This window comes from Sesamum indicum, linkage group LG10, assembly GCF_026168435.1.
Source record: "Sesamum indicum cultivar Baizhima isolate 11 linkage group LG10, ASM2616843v1, whole genome shotgun sequence".
Lineage (NCBI taxonomy): Eukaryota > Viridiplantae > Streptophyta > Magnoliopsida > Lamiales > Pedaliaceae > Sesamum > Sesamum indicum.
In genome coordinates this window covers 2,873,205-2,890,989 of record NC_142666.1, presented here as the reverse complement: position 1 = coordinate 2,890,989, position 17,785 = coordinate 2,873,205, and the positions used below count along the sequence as shown (strand labels likewise).

The 17,785-nt window shown below is 35.5% G+C and overlaps 2 protein-coding genes across 6 annotated transcripts; one reads left to right on the top strand and one right to left on the bottom strand.

The window, feature by feature from the left end:
* Nucleotides 1–281: 281 nt before the first annotated feature.
* On the bottom strand, nt 282–10,358 carry MTR4 (RNA helicase, ATP-dependent, SK12/DOB1 protein). Of its 5 annotated transcripts, XR_016067747.1 has the most exons (16): nt 10,187–10,358; nt 9,672–9,958; nt 9,274–9,474; nt 8,946–9,191; nt 7,788–8,123; nt 7,029–7,133; nt 6,804–6,914; nt 6,134–6,384; nt 5,220–5,343; nt 4,852–5,134; nt 4,619–4,773; nt 4,037–4,186; nt 3,656–3,888; nt 2,327–2,591; nt 984–2,141; nt 282–644 (listed from the first exon to the last, which is right to left on the bottom strand). XR_016067747.1 is itself a non-coding variant. In XM_011093961.3 (15 exons), the coding sequence occupies exons 2-15, from the start codon at nt 9,945–9,947 to the stop codon at nt 1,863–1,865; spliced, it is 3,015 nt and encodes a 1,004-aa protein (XP_011092263.1). In that variant the 5' UTR covers nt 9,948–9,958; nt 10,187–10,358; the 3' UTR covers nt 881–1,862. The 5 variants fall into 5 exon arrangements, 4 of the variants coding, with proteins under 4 accessions (XP_011092263.1, XP_011092264.1, XP_011092265.1 ...); XM_011093961.3 differs by lacking the exon at nt 282–644 and having other exon boundaries at nt 881–2,141; XM_011093962.3 differs by lacking the exon at nt 282–644 and having other exon boundaries at nt 881–2,141; nt 9,672–9,955.
* Nucleotides 10,359–11,930: 1,572 nt separating this feature from the next.
* Nucleotides 11,931–15,817, top strand: LOC105172507 (Core-2/I-branching beta-1,6-N-acetylglucosaminyltransferase family protein). Its single transcript, XM_011093966.3, has 2 exons — nt 11,931–13,199; nt 14,944–15,817. The coding sequence occupies exons 1-2, from the start codon at nt 12,405–12,407 to the stop codon at nt 15,580–15,582; spliced, it is 1,434 nt and encodes a 477-aa protein (XP_011092268.1). The 5' UTR covers nt 11,931–12,404; the 3' UTR covers nt 15,583–15,817.
* The last annotated feature ends 1,968 nt before the right edge of the window (nt 15,818–17,785 follow it).

Sequence of the window (17,785 nt, the reverse complement as noted above, 5' to 3'; positions counted from 1 at the left end):
CCCATTTCTCTGCTGTACCAGAAATCACTGATCCTCCACAAGTTCAACCCGATACTTCCTACCAACAATATATGGTTCCAACTCCGGTCCACGACACTCCTGTCGTTCCTCAACTCAAGAAATTAGAAAGAGGTGGTGGAAATTTTGGATGTATTCTTGGCTTTGGAGTTCATTTGGTGCGCTGTGTTTTTCCTTGTTTTCATATTCGAGAAGTTGTTAAATAAAGCATGCTATATGCAATATTAGAGAAAACTGTGTAATAATCATCAGTTGGACCTTAGTATTGGCACGCTGCATATCGATAAATAACACTTGACAGATATATGGATACAATCTTTGTCTGCAAAATGATCAGAATTGTCATCTTCAAGCAGATTCAATTCACATCATTTTGAGTTCAATGAATACTAAATCAAAATAATTCATGAGACTCCACCATTCAATAACCACATACACTGCAAATACGTTAGTTGGTAGACGTGCTACACCTCATAATTAGACATCCTGACCAATTGACAGACATACTTTCAAGAAAATGAACTTGTATCAGCAAATTGTGCAGTATTGCACACGGTGTTATCTGGCGACGCCTTTGATCGCAACTTACTGAGCAGTTAACCAACACGATCATCTCATTTTTCTTGCTGCAAAGCAATGATGGAACTCATCATCATTATGTGGGATGCAGTACTTGATGGCGCCAATTGCTCTAATTCCCGTTGCATGGAATGATGGGATATGGATTTTGAACAGCTACTATATCAATTATCTTGCAATAAATCAATAAGGTACATATAATTTTTTGATTTTTTTTGTTAACATAAATAAATTCAGTAAAATTTGATTAACCAATAAACACATTTGTTAGACAAACACAAACTTCAAAAATACTATATGTAATTTCCCCGATCACAGTGTACTTATAATTATACAAAACATCAAGTAATGGGAGCTTGATTCCCAAAAAATAATAAAATTTGAACCTTATCAAGAAGTGGAAGTGCAAGCTTGATGATGGATGATGCAACTTCTGCTGTTGAAGTGAAGGATCTGCAGCTATTGTTGATTCGAGACAAGGGTGCTGGACGAACTCGGATGGATGATGCAACTTCTGCTGTTGAAGTGAAGGATCTGCAGCTATTGTTGATTCGAGACAAGGGTGCTGGACGAACTTTGATCCGAGCATACGCAATGTTATAATCTGGTATAAGTAATCTTCTGCATATTTTTTGATACAGAATGAAGCTCGACGTAACAGGTAAGATCGAAATAGTTTATGACATCTAGGCCGTTCAATAACCATACACTGTGTATAAGTTAGTTGGTGTACCTGTTATGACTCACAGTTAGACATCCTAATCAATTGACAAACTCACCGCAAGAATTTGTGATGGTCAAACTGAACTAGTATCATCAAATTCTGCAGTAAACTACACAGCATTCTGCCAAAAACCGTTCATCCTAGCTTACCTAGGAGATAAATTCAACCCCATCATCTCCTTCCCCTTGCTGGAAGGCGTCAATGATACTCGTCCACACAGCCTGGAGTGTACTGAACTTGATGTAGCTACTGCTCTAGGTCTTGTTGCACTGGTAGAATACAGATTTTGCATAGCTACTAATCGATTGTTTCAGACTCAAAAACACTGATGATATCATAGAAGGAGAGGCCACCTATTCACAAGAGAAGACGGGGCCATCAAGATCATGCGAGTCTCTCTTCTTTAAGGGAGACTCCCCCCATACACTCATTGCTTCATGCTCCACTTCCTCTTTTGCTTGCATCATTTTAACATACCAAACCCAGCTTTCTCTTGCTCCAATCATAAATACATGATATACACAGATACATTATGTGCTGTCTACAAGTATAAAGATGCTGCAAAGACAATATCTCTCTTGATCTTGTTGACAGCATCCTCAAATTTTGCTTCAAGATCTGTTTCACCAATTGATTTGGCTGCTTCTATCAACTGCTGAAGGACTTCCTCCAGTCTCCTAATTGCTCGGATCAAGCTGCCCTCAAAAACAGGAGTCATTTCCATAATTTCATAGAATTTAGATCCTCTGGCCCAAGCATAAACAGCCTCCATCACATCCGGTCTGAAAGAATTCACAAAATTCTCGACATCAATCTGAACCTGCAGTACAAATTTAGTGTGTGTAAGTATAGTTGTAGTCATTTGAACAAATTATATCCAGAAACAAAGAAATCACTTCAATACTCTGTAGCCTTACGCATAAATTTTTCAAGTACTGACTACTATCTTACAAATATTCTTCCCTGCTCAACAATAGTAAGAACAAGAATAAATTCTGCATCTACCTTGCACTCCAGCTGCACCTTAGCCACCTTTCGCGCTGTATCCTGTAATTGTGTAAAAAGTAACTCAAGCTCATCTCGAGGCTTTTGAGCTTCCTGAAGCTTTTCTTGCCACACAAAGCATGAGAGAAGAGATACCATCTCCTCCACCTTTATGTCCTTCAGAACCCCATTGAACATTAGTTCTGTCAACGTCAATTCATCCGCACTGCTAATTTCACAAGCGACTTTCCCCTTTAACTCCACAACGTCATCACTTGTAATATATCTGTATGTTCTCAAGATCTTCAGCATTTTGATAAAGCTACTTTATCATTAAACTAAAGAAAAAGCAGCATTCCGCACAGCAGGAACACAAAAGAATAATACACGGCCAATAGAAGCCACAGCTAATGCAACACGGGAATGTTCTCTATTTTTTAGGCACAACAATAATTCTAAAACATAAAGCCCACTACTGCCAAAAAACATGTCAGGACAGCGTGGATGGTTGAAAAATATCAAGTAACATATGAAACTTAAAAATTTGTAACTCCTGTTAACAGTTATGCAATTCCATATTATGGACGAGTTGCTTTAGTGTCATCAAGATGGTCAAAAGATACAACATGCCTGAAGAAAAAGCTAGGCGAAGCTGACAATAAGAACGGACAAAGCATTTATGATCTTAGAGATGCTCTGGTAAGATTATCAGACTTCTAGGAATAAGTAGGGACAGTTCCCAGCTTACCAATTTGGTAAATAGCCAGTTCCCACTCTTTTTTGGCTTTTATGATCATTATGATCCATGACCTCAGCTTGATTATAAATCAAAGTACACTAAAACAACCATATGCTTATAATGGGACATTGATAGTACAGCTTCTGTTCCTTCTTTTTTCCTTGGAAATGCAAGCTGGTGAAATAGTATTTCTATAATCCTATTGAAGTCTCATATCCTTGTTTTGTCTCCTTCCATTTCCTTTTGGATAGTGATTTTCCTAATAAACTTTATTAATTGAAAATCACGTGCAACGACATGAGAAATAAACTAGGAAGGAAGAAATCAAAACAAGGTGGTAATTGGTTATTGCAATTCCAACCAGAAAAATTCACCTCAAATATATGCAACCAAGAATATCAAAGAAGAAAGTGGAAGCTCAAACTAGTTGAGTCAGTATGGTCAAAATTAATTTCATAAGTCTTAAAAGGATCTCACAACACAAATAGCAGGATCTAGTTCCTAGAAGTATATGAGCAATGCTAATGCACTCTGGTCTTCAACCACAAGCCAAACATATCACATTCATCACAAACACTAAGACATACACAAACATAAAATGGTGATCTTACCCCAGTCTCCTGAGTACTCTTTTCCTGGCTTTAAGTTCATCTTTGAATGCCAAGATAGAGGAAGACCTCAACGTTTTCTTTATAGATTTTATTTTTGCTGTGAGTTCTTTCTTTTTATGCAGAACTTTGAGCTTTTGATCAACCAATGGAGATTTGGCAATTTCATGTTTTTCAAAGAGGTTCTCCAGTGCTTCTATCCTTCTCGCTGCCTTCCTATAAGAGCTGCTCTGAACCTGGAAAGTATGCATTCAAAATGAAACCAGACAGTCAAAAACCTACAACCTAACAAATTATCTAAGACCTTCCTCCGAAAAAACAATAAGAATACAATAAAATTAAAAAATAAAAAATTATCTAAAACCTAAAGGAATTGGTGAAGACCTTCATGTCATCTTCAGGGTCTAGAAGAGGCATGCCTTCTTTTGCAAATCTAGTAAGAACTTCAGATACTTTCTTCAGTGTGTTTTCTCGAGCTTCCAATGGCAGAAGATCTTTTGGTATAACTAGCCGGATACTACTTAAGTTATCAATCTGCTGAAAAAAATTGTTATGTATCACAAGAAGAGAAAAGCTGTTATAATAATAAACTCAAGTTTACATGCATGCAAGCAAGAAACACAACCTGGATATGTACAGTTATGTGAATAAATAATAATGTACAAAAAAGAAATCATAAACCGCACTTAGAGTTCTTACTACACAATACACTACTTTCACATTATCTATAACCTCAACGCCAGGTGGAAATAGTAAATCAGTTTTTAGTTCAACCATTAATTTTTAATTCTACGAAAATCTGGTCGTGGATAAATTAATTGTTCCGCAATCATCTCTCCTCAGAGCCACCAAATCCAATTGTTATTTAACTCTACACATTTGGTAGGAAGTAAATAAGAAAACACAAAACATGTATTCAATAAGAAAATCCATGGAGACATTGCGAAGAAAAGCGCAAGACTTTGCCTGTGAAATAGGAATTGTAATAACAGCAGGTTCTCCAGGCTCCTTTAATGGAAGAATCCTAATTGTTTTTTTAGCAATTTCATCCTTATGTACTCTGCATCTCGTGAGAACATCCACTGTATAGCTTGCATCTTCTGGCTTCTTGTTCGCATCATCTGAGATGAATATTCAAGACCAATGATTATGCTATTGAACAGAAATACATAGGTCATGCTAACTTAAAGCCATCTAACCTTCAGAAACTGCTTTAACCCTCTCGAAGTTTATTATAACTCCCCATGTAACCTCGTCCTTGATAGAGAAGGATGAGGAACTCTCATCATTCTTTGTACATTGGATAGAGACAAGCCTTCCAGGCTGCAGAAAAGGTAAACAATATTTTGGAGAAAACACTAGATCCCGAACATCCTTTTTCAAATCTTTATATTGTTGTAGCAGAGAGTAATAATTTTCTAAGGTATCTTCTTCTTCTATTATAATAGAATCTCTTTCCTCTTCAAGAACTTTTGCTTGTTCCTGCAAGGATAAAGTGAGACATTTAGAACTGATATTATATCTGAACCCCAGTACTCGTATTACAGTAGCCTATGAATTAACTGACCTCAAGATCAGGAATGCTACGGTCTGCTTGAAACTGAAAGAACGAATTACGAAGCAAATTTTCAGGATCACCATCTTCAGCTCGTATTTGATTCAAAAGTGTGTTGTAGCTTAAGTGAAACGCACTGTATTTTAAGGAAACAATCTATCAGGGGGAAAACAAATCATGGTTTTATGCAATTACAAGATGCAAACCCTTTTTCACACATACAATTTGTAGTTAATCATCAGGCGACAGAAAAAAGGTATGAACTCAACTTAAAGCATTTGAATTACACATATAAATGACAAAGCATCTAATGCAAGACTCTTTTAAGCAATAAAAGGTTCAAAATCAAATGCTCAAACACCAGATATTTCAGGGCAAGCAAAAGCTGTGAATCCTTCAAAAACTCAATTTTAAATCAATCTGATATCTCAACTGAGCAATGAACAAGCACTCAAACTGAGAGGAGCTATCCACCTTTATCAGAATAACAAACTTTACCTCAGCCATTCTATCATTTACAACAAAGAATCAACTTATCCCCATGATGGATTAACAACAAGCATGCAACTAAATATATTCAAGCCTGAGGGGAATCACTAATGTGATACAAGGACACATACATCAATATCTAAAGAACATAAAGAAGCTGAAACTATATTAATATTGCAAAAGGTTCCTTCACGACCAAATTGATATATATTTGGATGCTCAGAACAAATCAAGATGTGTCCATTGATTACCAGTAGTTTCTCAACTGAAAGATAAGTAATACATTACGCAGCAAAAAAGAGTTTTCAAATAGCTGACTAAAGATGGAAAATTATTTTAAATGCTACCCACAAATAATGATCTTGCTTTTGACCCACTTTTGAGGGCACATAACAAGCATGTAACAAATAAACAATAAACCATTATTGACAGCTTACCTGTTTAAAGGATCTGCACTTCCTTTTAACATCAATTTAGCTGTAGAAGGTTCTAGCTTCTCATCAACCATAAGGATGCAGATCCCACGTTCATCAATTCCTCGGCGACCAGCACGACCACTCATCTGTATGTACTCTCCACTAGACAACCACCTAAATTTATCTCCATCAAACTTGCGAACATTGGTGAAGACAACAGTTTTTGCTGGCATATTCAACCCTATGCTGAAAGTCTCTGTGGCAAACAAGCACTAAAAGAGACAAAATGAAGAAACACGATCAATAAGAATGAAAAGAGACATAAACTACAGTTCCGCAATCATGCAGCTTTTCGTTCAAATTATTTTCTGGCAGGGAAAGTGAAAGGGGAAAGGTCGGGCTCAGTGCCTTTTAACAAACTAGAGGTGATTATTGCAAAGTAATTATGCAGTCATATCTCTCAATATAACAAGTCATTCTGCACTTTAAACAAAAAACTACTGGAGGTATGCCAAATTTTCAAGGCATGACCACTACGCCACATGAAAAGTGTAAAGTGTTACAAACTAACTCAATGAACTAATATATGCTTTTCCGCTTCTTGGAAAATAGATTTGAACCAGAATATTCATGACATAATGCAGTGGAAATTAAGAACCAGAGGCAATTTAGTAAAATCTCTCCTGCCGACCTTGATGAATCCTTCCTGGAACAAGATTTCAATAACTTCCTTCAGTATGGGGAGCAAACCAGAGTGATGTACACCAATTCCTCTTTTCAACAAGGGCAGCATATTTGAGACCTGGAATAGGTCACAAATGAAACTATTGCATATAACACTTTGAAAAGTATGTAGAAAGATAACATTAATAATAGAAATCACATATAATCTTCCTGTAAAATAAAATAATCTGACCTGTGGCAACTTTTTATCATCATCCGACAGCATATCCATAGCACTCCAGAAAATAGTTTCAATGTTTACTTTCTCATCATCATTATTTAGATCCATTTTAGCCATCTGCTCATAAAGAGAAAGTTGTCACTCTACTAACGAAGGATGGCATATAATCATAACAAATACCTTGAGCTCCACAACTTGACTACATAAAAGAAAAATTGAGAAAATTAAAGGAATCAAGAAGTCAAAACAGAGACTCTCTATAGAGGTATGGGCATCAATTGTACAGACATAGTAGTTGAAATAGTGTTGCATAAAGTGCTCAAGTATGAAGATGGAGGAGCGGGCTTATGATTGACTTCCTAGGAGGTATGCCGGCGCTAGGCTTCTTTTGGATACTTCAGTACATTATCTAAGTACAAAAAATTTTATTACTCAAACTACAGACGAGATGGAGAAGGTTGACAATCTTCTCTCGAAAGCCTCCTATTGCTATTACTTCTTCACATTAGCTTTTTGTTTCTTAAAATCAGAGGAAAGTGGAAAAGGGGGCTCCAGAGCCTCAACATTAGCACTCCAAATTGCTAGAGAACCAAATTTCAGGATTACGCTAAGTCGGGATTTGCTAGGGGACCAGCCATTTCTAACAATACATATAAAAATTAATGTTATAGGGAAAAGACTAAGTGTCAAAAGTGATCCAATAAGAAGAACATTGACCAGTTACTAAGTCTCTTCACCCAGTCTCAAAAGTAGATAAAGGAGAACTAATACCTGCATAGCAAGAAATTCACATTCTCTTTTGCTGAAACTGAAACATATGACAGGATCATACTGGCGTAGGATGATCATTTTCACCATTTTAAATATGTCGCTGTCTTCACCCGCTTTACCCAAAATTAAACCTTTCTGCCATTTTCCATTCTCTTTCCTCTTGTCATCATTGGTTGGAACGAGCGCATTTAAAGCTTTTTGAAAGCTGTCCTCACGGAATTTACCTTTTTCATCAACCACTAAATAAAGACCATCACCTCCAGATGGGAAGACATAATGCTGAAGTGGTGTAGGCCGGTAATCCGTATAAACAATATGACATGGTTGCTGGTGCACCTGCATTATGGTGACGATATCAGTCCATTCACATGCTTCTAGGGTCTAAACTATGAGGCTTAAGTACAAAACTCTAACAGATTCTTTCAGAAAATTTAAATATTTGCGACAATTTGTTCTTTAAGAGACCCCTAAACAACTGGTGTTTGCTTGGCAGGCAATTCAATAAAAGCAAATCTTGAGTTAGAGAAGAAAGATTAAGGAGGAAAGAGGGGTTAAACAGAGTAGAGGTAAACTTTTATTGTGAAACAAACAACTAAAGGAAAGTGCAGCAAGATGTCAAGAACATAGCAAGAAAAGATTTGGAACCCTTCTGTTTAGATGAAGTTTCAAAAGGTGGTCTGCATCAATCTACATCATCACCCGAATTCTCACAGGAATCATTCATAAACCTTTTCCCCTTGTATTTGCACTCTTCCAGCCTCCTTCTGACAGAAACTTGAAACTTTTTCTGACCTCTATTCTCAAATAATGTCATTTTCTTCCCAAGTAACACGCATAAAGCCATCTCAGAGAAAAAGAGGAACTTAAAACATATCCCTGACAGTAAAACTCTAGTACGAGGAACAACAATTAAGCATCTTGGGTCTGTACAGCAGACCACCTAACCCAAAAGTTCAGCAAAATAAGCGCCTGATTTTCCATTTCTAGCCCAAATAGCTGAATGCTAATGAACGATAGTTTCAAGAAAGATCCATTGTCTACTGGCCTTGATACAGGCCATAGAAAACAAAGGAGAAATTTGTTTTCACTGATCTATTTACTCAAAGAGCAGTAGAATATAACAATATTTCAAGTTTGTTGCATCTATAAAGAACTGACCAAAATGGTAAAACAAGTCACAAGCACCTTGGCAACCCAATCAGCAAACTCCTTTGCATTGGGCACTGTAGCTGAGAGGAAAACAAATCGGGAGTTCTTTGGTGCCATAACAATACTCTCTTCCCAAACTACACCTCTCTCTCTGTCTCTCATGTAATGCACTTCATCAAAAATAATCCATGCCACCTCCCTTGTAATCTCCGATCCTTTGTACTGCATGCTTCGCCAAATCTCAGTGGTCATCACCTGAAATAACATTCCAAAACTTAGCTGTGTAGATGATTCAAAAGAACATGCTAGGCAATCATATGCAATATATCAAACCCACCAAGCAAGAAGCATTGGGATCGATGGTGACATCACCTGTCATCAACCCCACATCTGAAAACTCTTCTTTGAACTCTCTGTACTTTTGATTACTAAGAGCCTTAATTGGGGATGTGTATATCACACGTTGCTTATTCCGCAATGACATAGCAATAGCATACAATGCAACGACTGTCTTCCCTGCAGATGTATGCGCAGAGACCTAATAACATCTTCAAAAGCTCAGTCCACGTCCACATTATTTCATTTAAAAAGAAAAGAACCAGGAAACCACTTCCTCTTCTGTTTTTGGATAGAAATACTAAAAATAAAGCCTACTCCCCACCTAACCTTCTCAATCCAAAACCTAGCATTATAACAAAGCTTTAACATTTTTGTAGAGGTGTTCAATAAGAGTACCATGACAGATTCGCCGCTATCGAGACACTTAATAGCTTCCAGCTGGAAAGGGTCAAGCGTAAATGGAAATTCCTTGGCCGGCTTCGAGTGTTCTTGGTTAATCAAACCGGGACCCGACGCACGGGGCACATACCCCTCCGGATACGATACGTCATGAAGGCAAGCCACCGGCTCATCCATCATCCCCACCGAAACATTCTCTCTCTGCTGCTTCAGCGGCGGAGCATCACAATCCTCCTTCGCCTCTCCCAAAGACTTCCTCTTCACTGAACCCATTACTACTACTACTACAAAAGAAGGACAAAATAATCAGTAAAACAGCAACCATATGTAGACCCCACACTCCAATGGTTCAAAGTAACTATACATTCAGCATTCATATGAAAAACTTTAGGGCTTTCCTTCGTAATCACTGCTGCCGGTGACTAGTTACCATTTATTTTACGTGTGAATAGTTATTTCAAATCCGAAGCAGTACCGGCGGCCGGGAAGCAAAGAGACGGTGGAGAGTTTACCTGTGGGCGGCGGCGGCGGAAGGAAGGAAAATCGTTTATCGCTTTTGCCCTCGGCTTCTTGTGGAGACGGAAAAGAGGGAAGACAATGAATGAAGTGCGTTTCCAAATTTTACAGCGGCGGTTGGGGCTAGGGCGGACGGTGTCCTACTCTTGTACCTTTTGACTCAAAGAATCGCGTTTCCTATAAAATTATTATGCTTTTAAACACCGTTTACAGCGCTCCAATTCCAATATACTATTTTCGCCTTATCTTTGTGAAAGATAAATTTAAAACGTAAATACATTTATTTTTTAAAAAATTTAATATAATTCTAAATATTTTTTTTTCAACGACCAGCTTATTTCATTAATATCCGTTAAATTTTCATTGGGTGAATTGACTAAAATGACTCTTTAAATTATAAATTATAATTTTATATATTTTTATAAATTAATATTCTTTATGAATTATTTACTCTATATGCCTTCAAATCCTTTTACATTTTTCAAAATATTTTTTTATTTAAAAATATATAAGGGTAAAGTAGTAATGTCCACCTCTAGGAGCTAATAATTCTTTTTCATTTGAGGATGATATTTGTAATTTTTTAAATAAAAATAAATTATTTATAATTATGTCAAATTTAAAAAAAAGTGAAAATAGTTTTAATTTACCCAAATTTTAATCCTAGTTGAAGGAAATTTTTTTTCATTTCTTTTTCTAAAAAAAATATAAAAATAACTAAAATGAATATTCCCTATTTGCTTGAAAATTTATCAATATCTCGAGATATTTAATGAAAGTATGTAATCTTTGATGAAGGCTTATAATTGCCAGTATTTTATTTCTTAAAAAAAATTGAATGAGATAGATGGAAATTTCTGAAAAACTTGTAAAAAAACTGTCCACTTAGTCTATAAGAATATTTTAAAATATAAGTAAAATTAGGTCAATTCATATCATTGATGAAAAAATTGTCCACTTAGTTTACAAGGGCATTTTGATTAATTCATCGTAAAAAAATTATTGTAACCTATCACGGACTAATGAATTGGGCTAATTGTTAGATGATAATTAAAATCAATAATGTATCAGTAATTTTTAAGTAAAAAGAAGATATTTATAAATATGTCAAAACTCATGAAAGCTCGTTGTAATTTACCTATAAATAAGCAAGAACATCCATTCACTTTAATAATAAAATATAATTTATTCTAATTATGCTATAACAAAATATAGGGTTAATTACCTTAGGCCTCATCTGAAAATAAACTATCCTTCATAGAAGTTTTAAAAATTACACTTACACCCTTCTAAAAAAATTTCGTTCATAGAAAACATATATAGAGCAATAAGAGAGAAAAGTGTAGGTAAAAATTTCAAAGCAGTGATGATGTTTTCAACCACATGAGTCAGCCTCCATTGAAAATTAATAATGGGATTAATTACACTTATAATCCCTCTAGAAATACAAAATTTTACTTTTCTTCAATTTTATTCTTGAAATTATACTTGTACCTGTATCTATCAATTACATATAATATGATTTAGAAAATATCGATATTAATAGGATCAAAAATGTAATTTTATTTTTTATTATTACAAAAGAGAGTGAATATAAATTGAGATTATAACAATTTTAAAAAGAAAATTGATTGAAAATGTAATGAACTATAAGAATCAAACTCGAACCGTCCCTCGTTATTCAAGACATAAGATTCAACGTCAAAGAATTCTTGGATTCAGACAAACTCGGAGATCAACGTTTGATAATCAAACTCAAGTATAAGGATCTTTCCGAATATTTGACCCACGAAAGTAAGAGAAGACCACTATTTTCTGTCAACTTCCTAGTTGCCGCCTCCATTATCAAACTCAACTTTCTTTTTCTTTTCTTTCATAATATACATACCTGAGATCGCCAAAGTACATTGCAAATTACGAAATCTCACGTGAAGATTTGCTGTTTCTGATACTGTACATTGAATACCACCTCAAACATAGCGGCAAGTTGATTCTCAGCGGAGCCCTTTTCAATTGTATTTCCCTTTGTTTTCTTGCACCATTCTTCTTCTTTCTTTGGTTTTCTCTGCATTTCTCCCACTTCTTTAGCAAGTCTCTGTAGGTCGACTGAGATCCGGATCAAATTTCAAACGGGCACGATTATTATCCACTGATTTCGTGACCCAATTTGAATTTTCCAAGGTAAAGTGAATCTCTGAGTGACACTCTAATCTCATGCACTATGACAACTTTCTGATTTTCAACTCGATTTTCGTGGGCTGGGATTTCTGGGTTGATGCTGACGGTGGGTTCTTGAAATTAGACCTGAAGAAGTCAGAAAATAAGAAAAAAGAAGCAATCTTGGGTTTTTTGATGGTGGATTTTGGCAATCCGGGGCGTTTAGATTTTGTAGAGGAAAAGGGAAAAGGGAAAGAAGAAAAAAGAAGAGAAAAGGAGGAAGAGATGGCGAGGAGTAGGGAGAAAGAAGATCTTGAGAGTAGGTTTAATTCTCAAGTATCGAGATCAGTGGCGGATTCATCACTGAGCTTGTTCAAACTCATCTCAACTTTGATAATCTTTGTTGTGGGTGTAGTTGTAGGATTAGTTTCTAGTTCTCACATTAATAGGTACTTTACTTTCCAGAGCGACCAGTTTAACTTCAAGAATATATATTTCGATAGCGAGCAAATTAGCCCTGATGGGAAGATGGTGGTAAATGGTGAAGGGGATGGTTCTTTGAGCATAGGGAGTTTAATCGGGCAGCGAAATTTGAGCCATAGAATGATGGACGATGAGTTGTTCTGGAGGGCCTCATTGGTGCCTCAAAAGGAAGAGTTTCCCTTTAAGAGGGTGCCAAGGGTGGCATTCTTGTTCTTGACACGAGGGCCATTGCCCATGTTGCCGTTGTGGGAGAGGTTCTTTAGTGGCCAAGACGTGGAGAAGTATTCGATTTATGTGCATGCTCTTCCTGGGTTTGAGCTCAAACTGCCCAATTCGTCCGTCTTTTACAGTCGCCAGATTCCAAGTCAGGTATAAATTTTGATGCTTATCTATGCGATTGCTTATGACGTGCAGTGCTTTTCATGTGATAGTTGCTTGGAAGAAGCTCTTGTGTTGATTATGCTGCTCTTGGTAGTTCCATTTGATGATTTAGGATTAACATATCATGAAGAAGTTATTAAAGTATATATATGAAAGCAGTTGATTTGAAGAGGTTTTAACTTTTTCTCTTAGTTTTAGAAAAGGACGACAAGAGGCACTTGAAAGTATTTCATTCGAGAATTAAACAATTGATTGTGTATGTTTTTCATTAACCAACAATTATGATAAATTGAGGTTGTAGAATTCAAGTGGATGGCTGATCTGTTTACACTATGATTGGTGTCTTAGTCATATAGCTGTTATTAATCAGAACTACTGCATCTGTTCGTCGAGAAATATGAGATTTTTGCTTCTAGAGATGTACAATATAGACGAGGTAGTGTTGACTATGAACATGGTGATGGCACCCAAAGAAGTTCAGAGCGTTATATGCGGTGAAAAAGTGAAATCATGATAGCAAGAACACTGCATAAATGCATCATAGCCTAATGAAGATCATTGAAGAGGTAGAAGTGTAGATAAACAAACGGTGGAATTTGTTTTGCTAATGAAACGCCGGCTATCAGTTGTCCGATTATCAGCCTTGCCTTCCTACAAATGTGTGTCTTGGACAGCTTTATTACTTGAGTTTGATAGAGGCTGATAGATATTAGTAAGGACTTAGGACCTGGCTCATGTTGCCCGTGTGAGTGTATGTCTGCTGATCGTGGAGCCTGCGTTAGTCAGAATGTCAACAATATTTGATACGGTGCACCCTGCTTTCTAGTAAGTTGTGAAGAGGCGTATGCTTTGGGAAAATATAATGTATGCTCTAAAAGTAGGCATAAGTTTTGAAAATAAGACCTCTTTTTCTATTTCTTTGTTTCAAAATTATCTTAGAAAATGACCAAAGTGAACAAGTTCTCGGAATGACAACACGAGAAATTTCCTCAAAAAGAAATGGGGAAAGAGATTTAATTAACATCATAAGGGATTTCAGAGAAACAGACGGGTCTCAACGTTATGTCTTTGGATATGAAAAAGTAAAATAAAATGAAATGATAATATTTTTTTAAATTCTTTTTTTGGTTTTTCGTGTGATGATGATGTATTTACTAACTCTTTTGCCTCATGCTAGAGGCCTGTCACTTTATCTCGTTTAGTATTAGATGCATGATATATATATATAGCAGGTAATCATGCAAAAATATGGCAATGCATGCAAATATGCGACAATGGGTGACGGTCAAACATGGATGGCCAGAAAGATATCATTATGGATTTATGGTATAGTAGTTTTGTTATGCCTCCAAGTCCTTGTGTTTGAAATATGACCAACTGATTTCTGTGTGAGGTTAATTGGATGATATCTCTGAATGACCCCAAGTGTCGAGATAGTTCAGAAATCGATGGAAGTTGCTTACGAGCTGAAACAGTACTAGGAAACACAGATTGTAAGAACTGAGGCAGAATGATTATATTATCACCTTATAAAGCTCATAATAGTTAGTCTCCTAGAGTATGGAATATCGGCACTCGTGCAGGCTATGATTGGTCATAAGACGCTGTTTGTGTTTCAAGTTTCTTTTGGATCAATCTCAAGTTGTTACTTTCTGTAACTTATGTTTAGTATGCTGCTGGTAGCAGCGATATTGTCCTCATGAACAACTATTTTGTTCCGCAAATTTTGCAGCATGTTGAATGGGGCTCAGTCTCCCTGGTCGACGCGGAGAAACGGCTTTTAGCCAACGCCCTTCTCGACTTCTCGAACGAGCGGTTCGTTCTTCTATCAGAGAGCTGCATCCCTATCTACAACTTCCCAACCGTCTACAAGTACCTCGTGGAATCCGCCCACAGTTTCGTCGAGTCATACGACGACCCGACCCGTTACGGCCGTGGTCGCTACAGCCGTTGGATGAAACCCGACATCACACTTTCTGAATGGAGGAAAGGGTCTCAATGGTTTGAGATGCACCGTACTCTGGCCGTCAAGATAGTTGCCGACACCAAGTACTACATGCTCTTCAGGAAGTACTGTAAGCCCTCTTGCTATCCAGATGAGCATTACATCCCAACATATTTACGCAAATTCCATGGTGCCCTTAACTCAAACCGGACGGTAACTTACGTTGACTGGTCGGAAATGGCCCCACATCCAGCAAGCTTCACAGCTGCTAATGTGACGGAAGGATTCATACAGTCACTTAGGAACAACGGCACATGCTCGTACAACTCGGGTAAGACGCCTATCTGCTATCTCTTTGCTAGAAAGTTCGATCCCAGTGCTTTAGAGCCGTTACTGAGTTTTGCATCGCAAGTTATGGGATTTTGAAGTGTTTTATACTGCGAGCTCGAGAGTTTGGTAGATCTCTCAACTCGTCGCGATTTTGTTTACTGCCAATTTTTATAGCCAAATGTATAGAACACAAAGAAGAAGTGTTGGTCCCTCAGAAAATGTAGATTATCAGTTGCTATTAATAGTTTGAGGGATGAGAAATTTACAAAGTTCTTGTGATGAATGGATGAGATTACGTTAAAAAACAGCGTCTGTTGATCGTTTTGCTGTCCGTTTATCTCCACCTTGTTTGTTTTTTGCCCAGTCTGAATTCTTTTTCGCCATATTAGTTGGGGATAATTACATTTATACCCCTTAATTTATAGACTGTTTACACAAACTATCCTATCTTTTAGATAATTATACATACACCCACCAAAATATCATTATCACTTATACAAACAATCCCTTACTTTTTTGAAAATTTACACACTCCCTAAAAATGTTAACATTATTACACAAATTGCCATTATTTTTTAGTTCTCAGAGGTAGTTTATGTAAATATATAAAAGATAGGGATGATTTGTGTAAATAAACCATAGATCATGGGTGTAAATAAAATTATCCCTAGTTATAGGGAGTTTACTACATCAAGAAATAAGATATTATGAGTTTGTAGTAAAAATAAGGGATAACTATATGTACAACTTCTAACATGTAGCCTATTTAAAAGAATCACCCCTGTTTTTTTGAATAATCACACATACACCCATCAGAAACATCAACATCATCTATATACATTATACCTATTTTTTGAAAAATTACACATATACCTTCTAAAAATGTCAACATTATTACGTAAATTACACCTATTTTTTGACTGTCAGAAGTGGTTTATGTAATTATACAAAAAACAGAGGTCGTGTAAACAAACTTTATATCAGGAGTATAAATGTAATTATCTTAAAAAGTAAAGAGTTTTAATCTATCTTTTTAACATTTTAATGAACTCCTTTGATTTTTACCATATTAATTATAAGATTATTGTTATTAACATCTCATAGCTTCATAGTTTTCTTTTATCTAAATATTTTAAGGTGTTATTTTAAAAATAACATTTAATATTTTATAAGCTCTGTATTATATATATTTATAAAATCTTATAAATAAAATCAGCCGACGCCTTTGGTTTTATTATTAATCCCTTACGCGTTTATTAAAGCTTATTTGAATATTATTGTGCCTCACAAATTATAGTCGAGTTTGGTTTTATTATAACCAGATGAATTTTAATTGAATCAAATATATACAGAAATCAATTAATTTTTTTCCCCATTCAATTAATGATTTCTTCTTCTTTTTTTTTCCCAAAAAATTAAGATTTTATTTACATATATTCAGTAAAGTTATATTATGTTAAGAACAAAATTTATTTTACAAATACATGTATATATTAAAAAAAACAAAAAAAAAGATAAATTATTTATTAATAGGGAGAAATGCAAAGAACCCACTTGTGATATAGCAAATGAGCAAATTACCCCCTTATGAAAAAAATAAATAGCGATTTACCTCACTGTATTTTTTAAAATATAATAATTTACCCCCCCTATGATTTTTAAAATAAAATAATTTACCTCCCTATATAAGGAGATAATTGCTTCATTTTAAAAAGTATAGAGTAGTAAATTGCTATAATTTTTTCATATAAGGATAATATGCTCATTTTCAATATCACAAGGAGATAAATTGCTATTCACCCTCTATTAATATGTACTCCCCATCATTGAGATTGAGGCAAGACGTAACATGAAATTATGACACATAATTGGATGGATATATAGACCACTATTTAAACAACTCTATTACTAAAATATCAGCTTTAATTTTAAAAATCACATTGACATTGCAAAAAGTCAATTTTTATTTCAAGAAATACAATTTGTTCCACATTTTAAAAATTAATTAAACCTAAACTTTTTATATTTTTAAGTTTGTATGTTGATTTCTAAGAGCTCATCATATTTAATTTGGACCAATTTATTTATGGAATAATTACACTTTTTTTTAATGAAACTTAATATAATTACATGTAGATCGTCGTAAATTAGAAAATTGTATCTAATATTTTTTAGATTTGTTTCTATCTAAGAAATAAGTTCTCCCTGTTGGAAAATTTTCAATTTCGTGTAATAGAAATAACGTTTTGAAATATAACAATCGGATTTAGAAATCAAAAGCAATATCAGCCATGTTGGA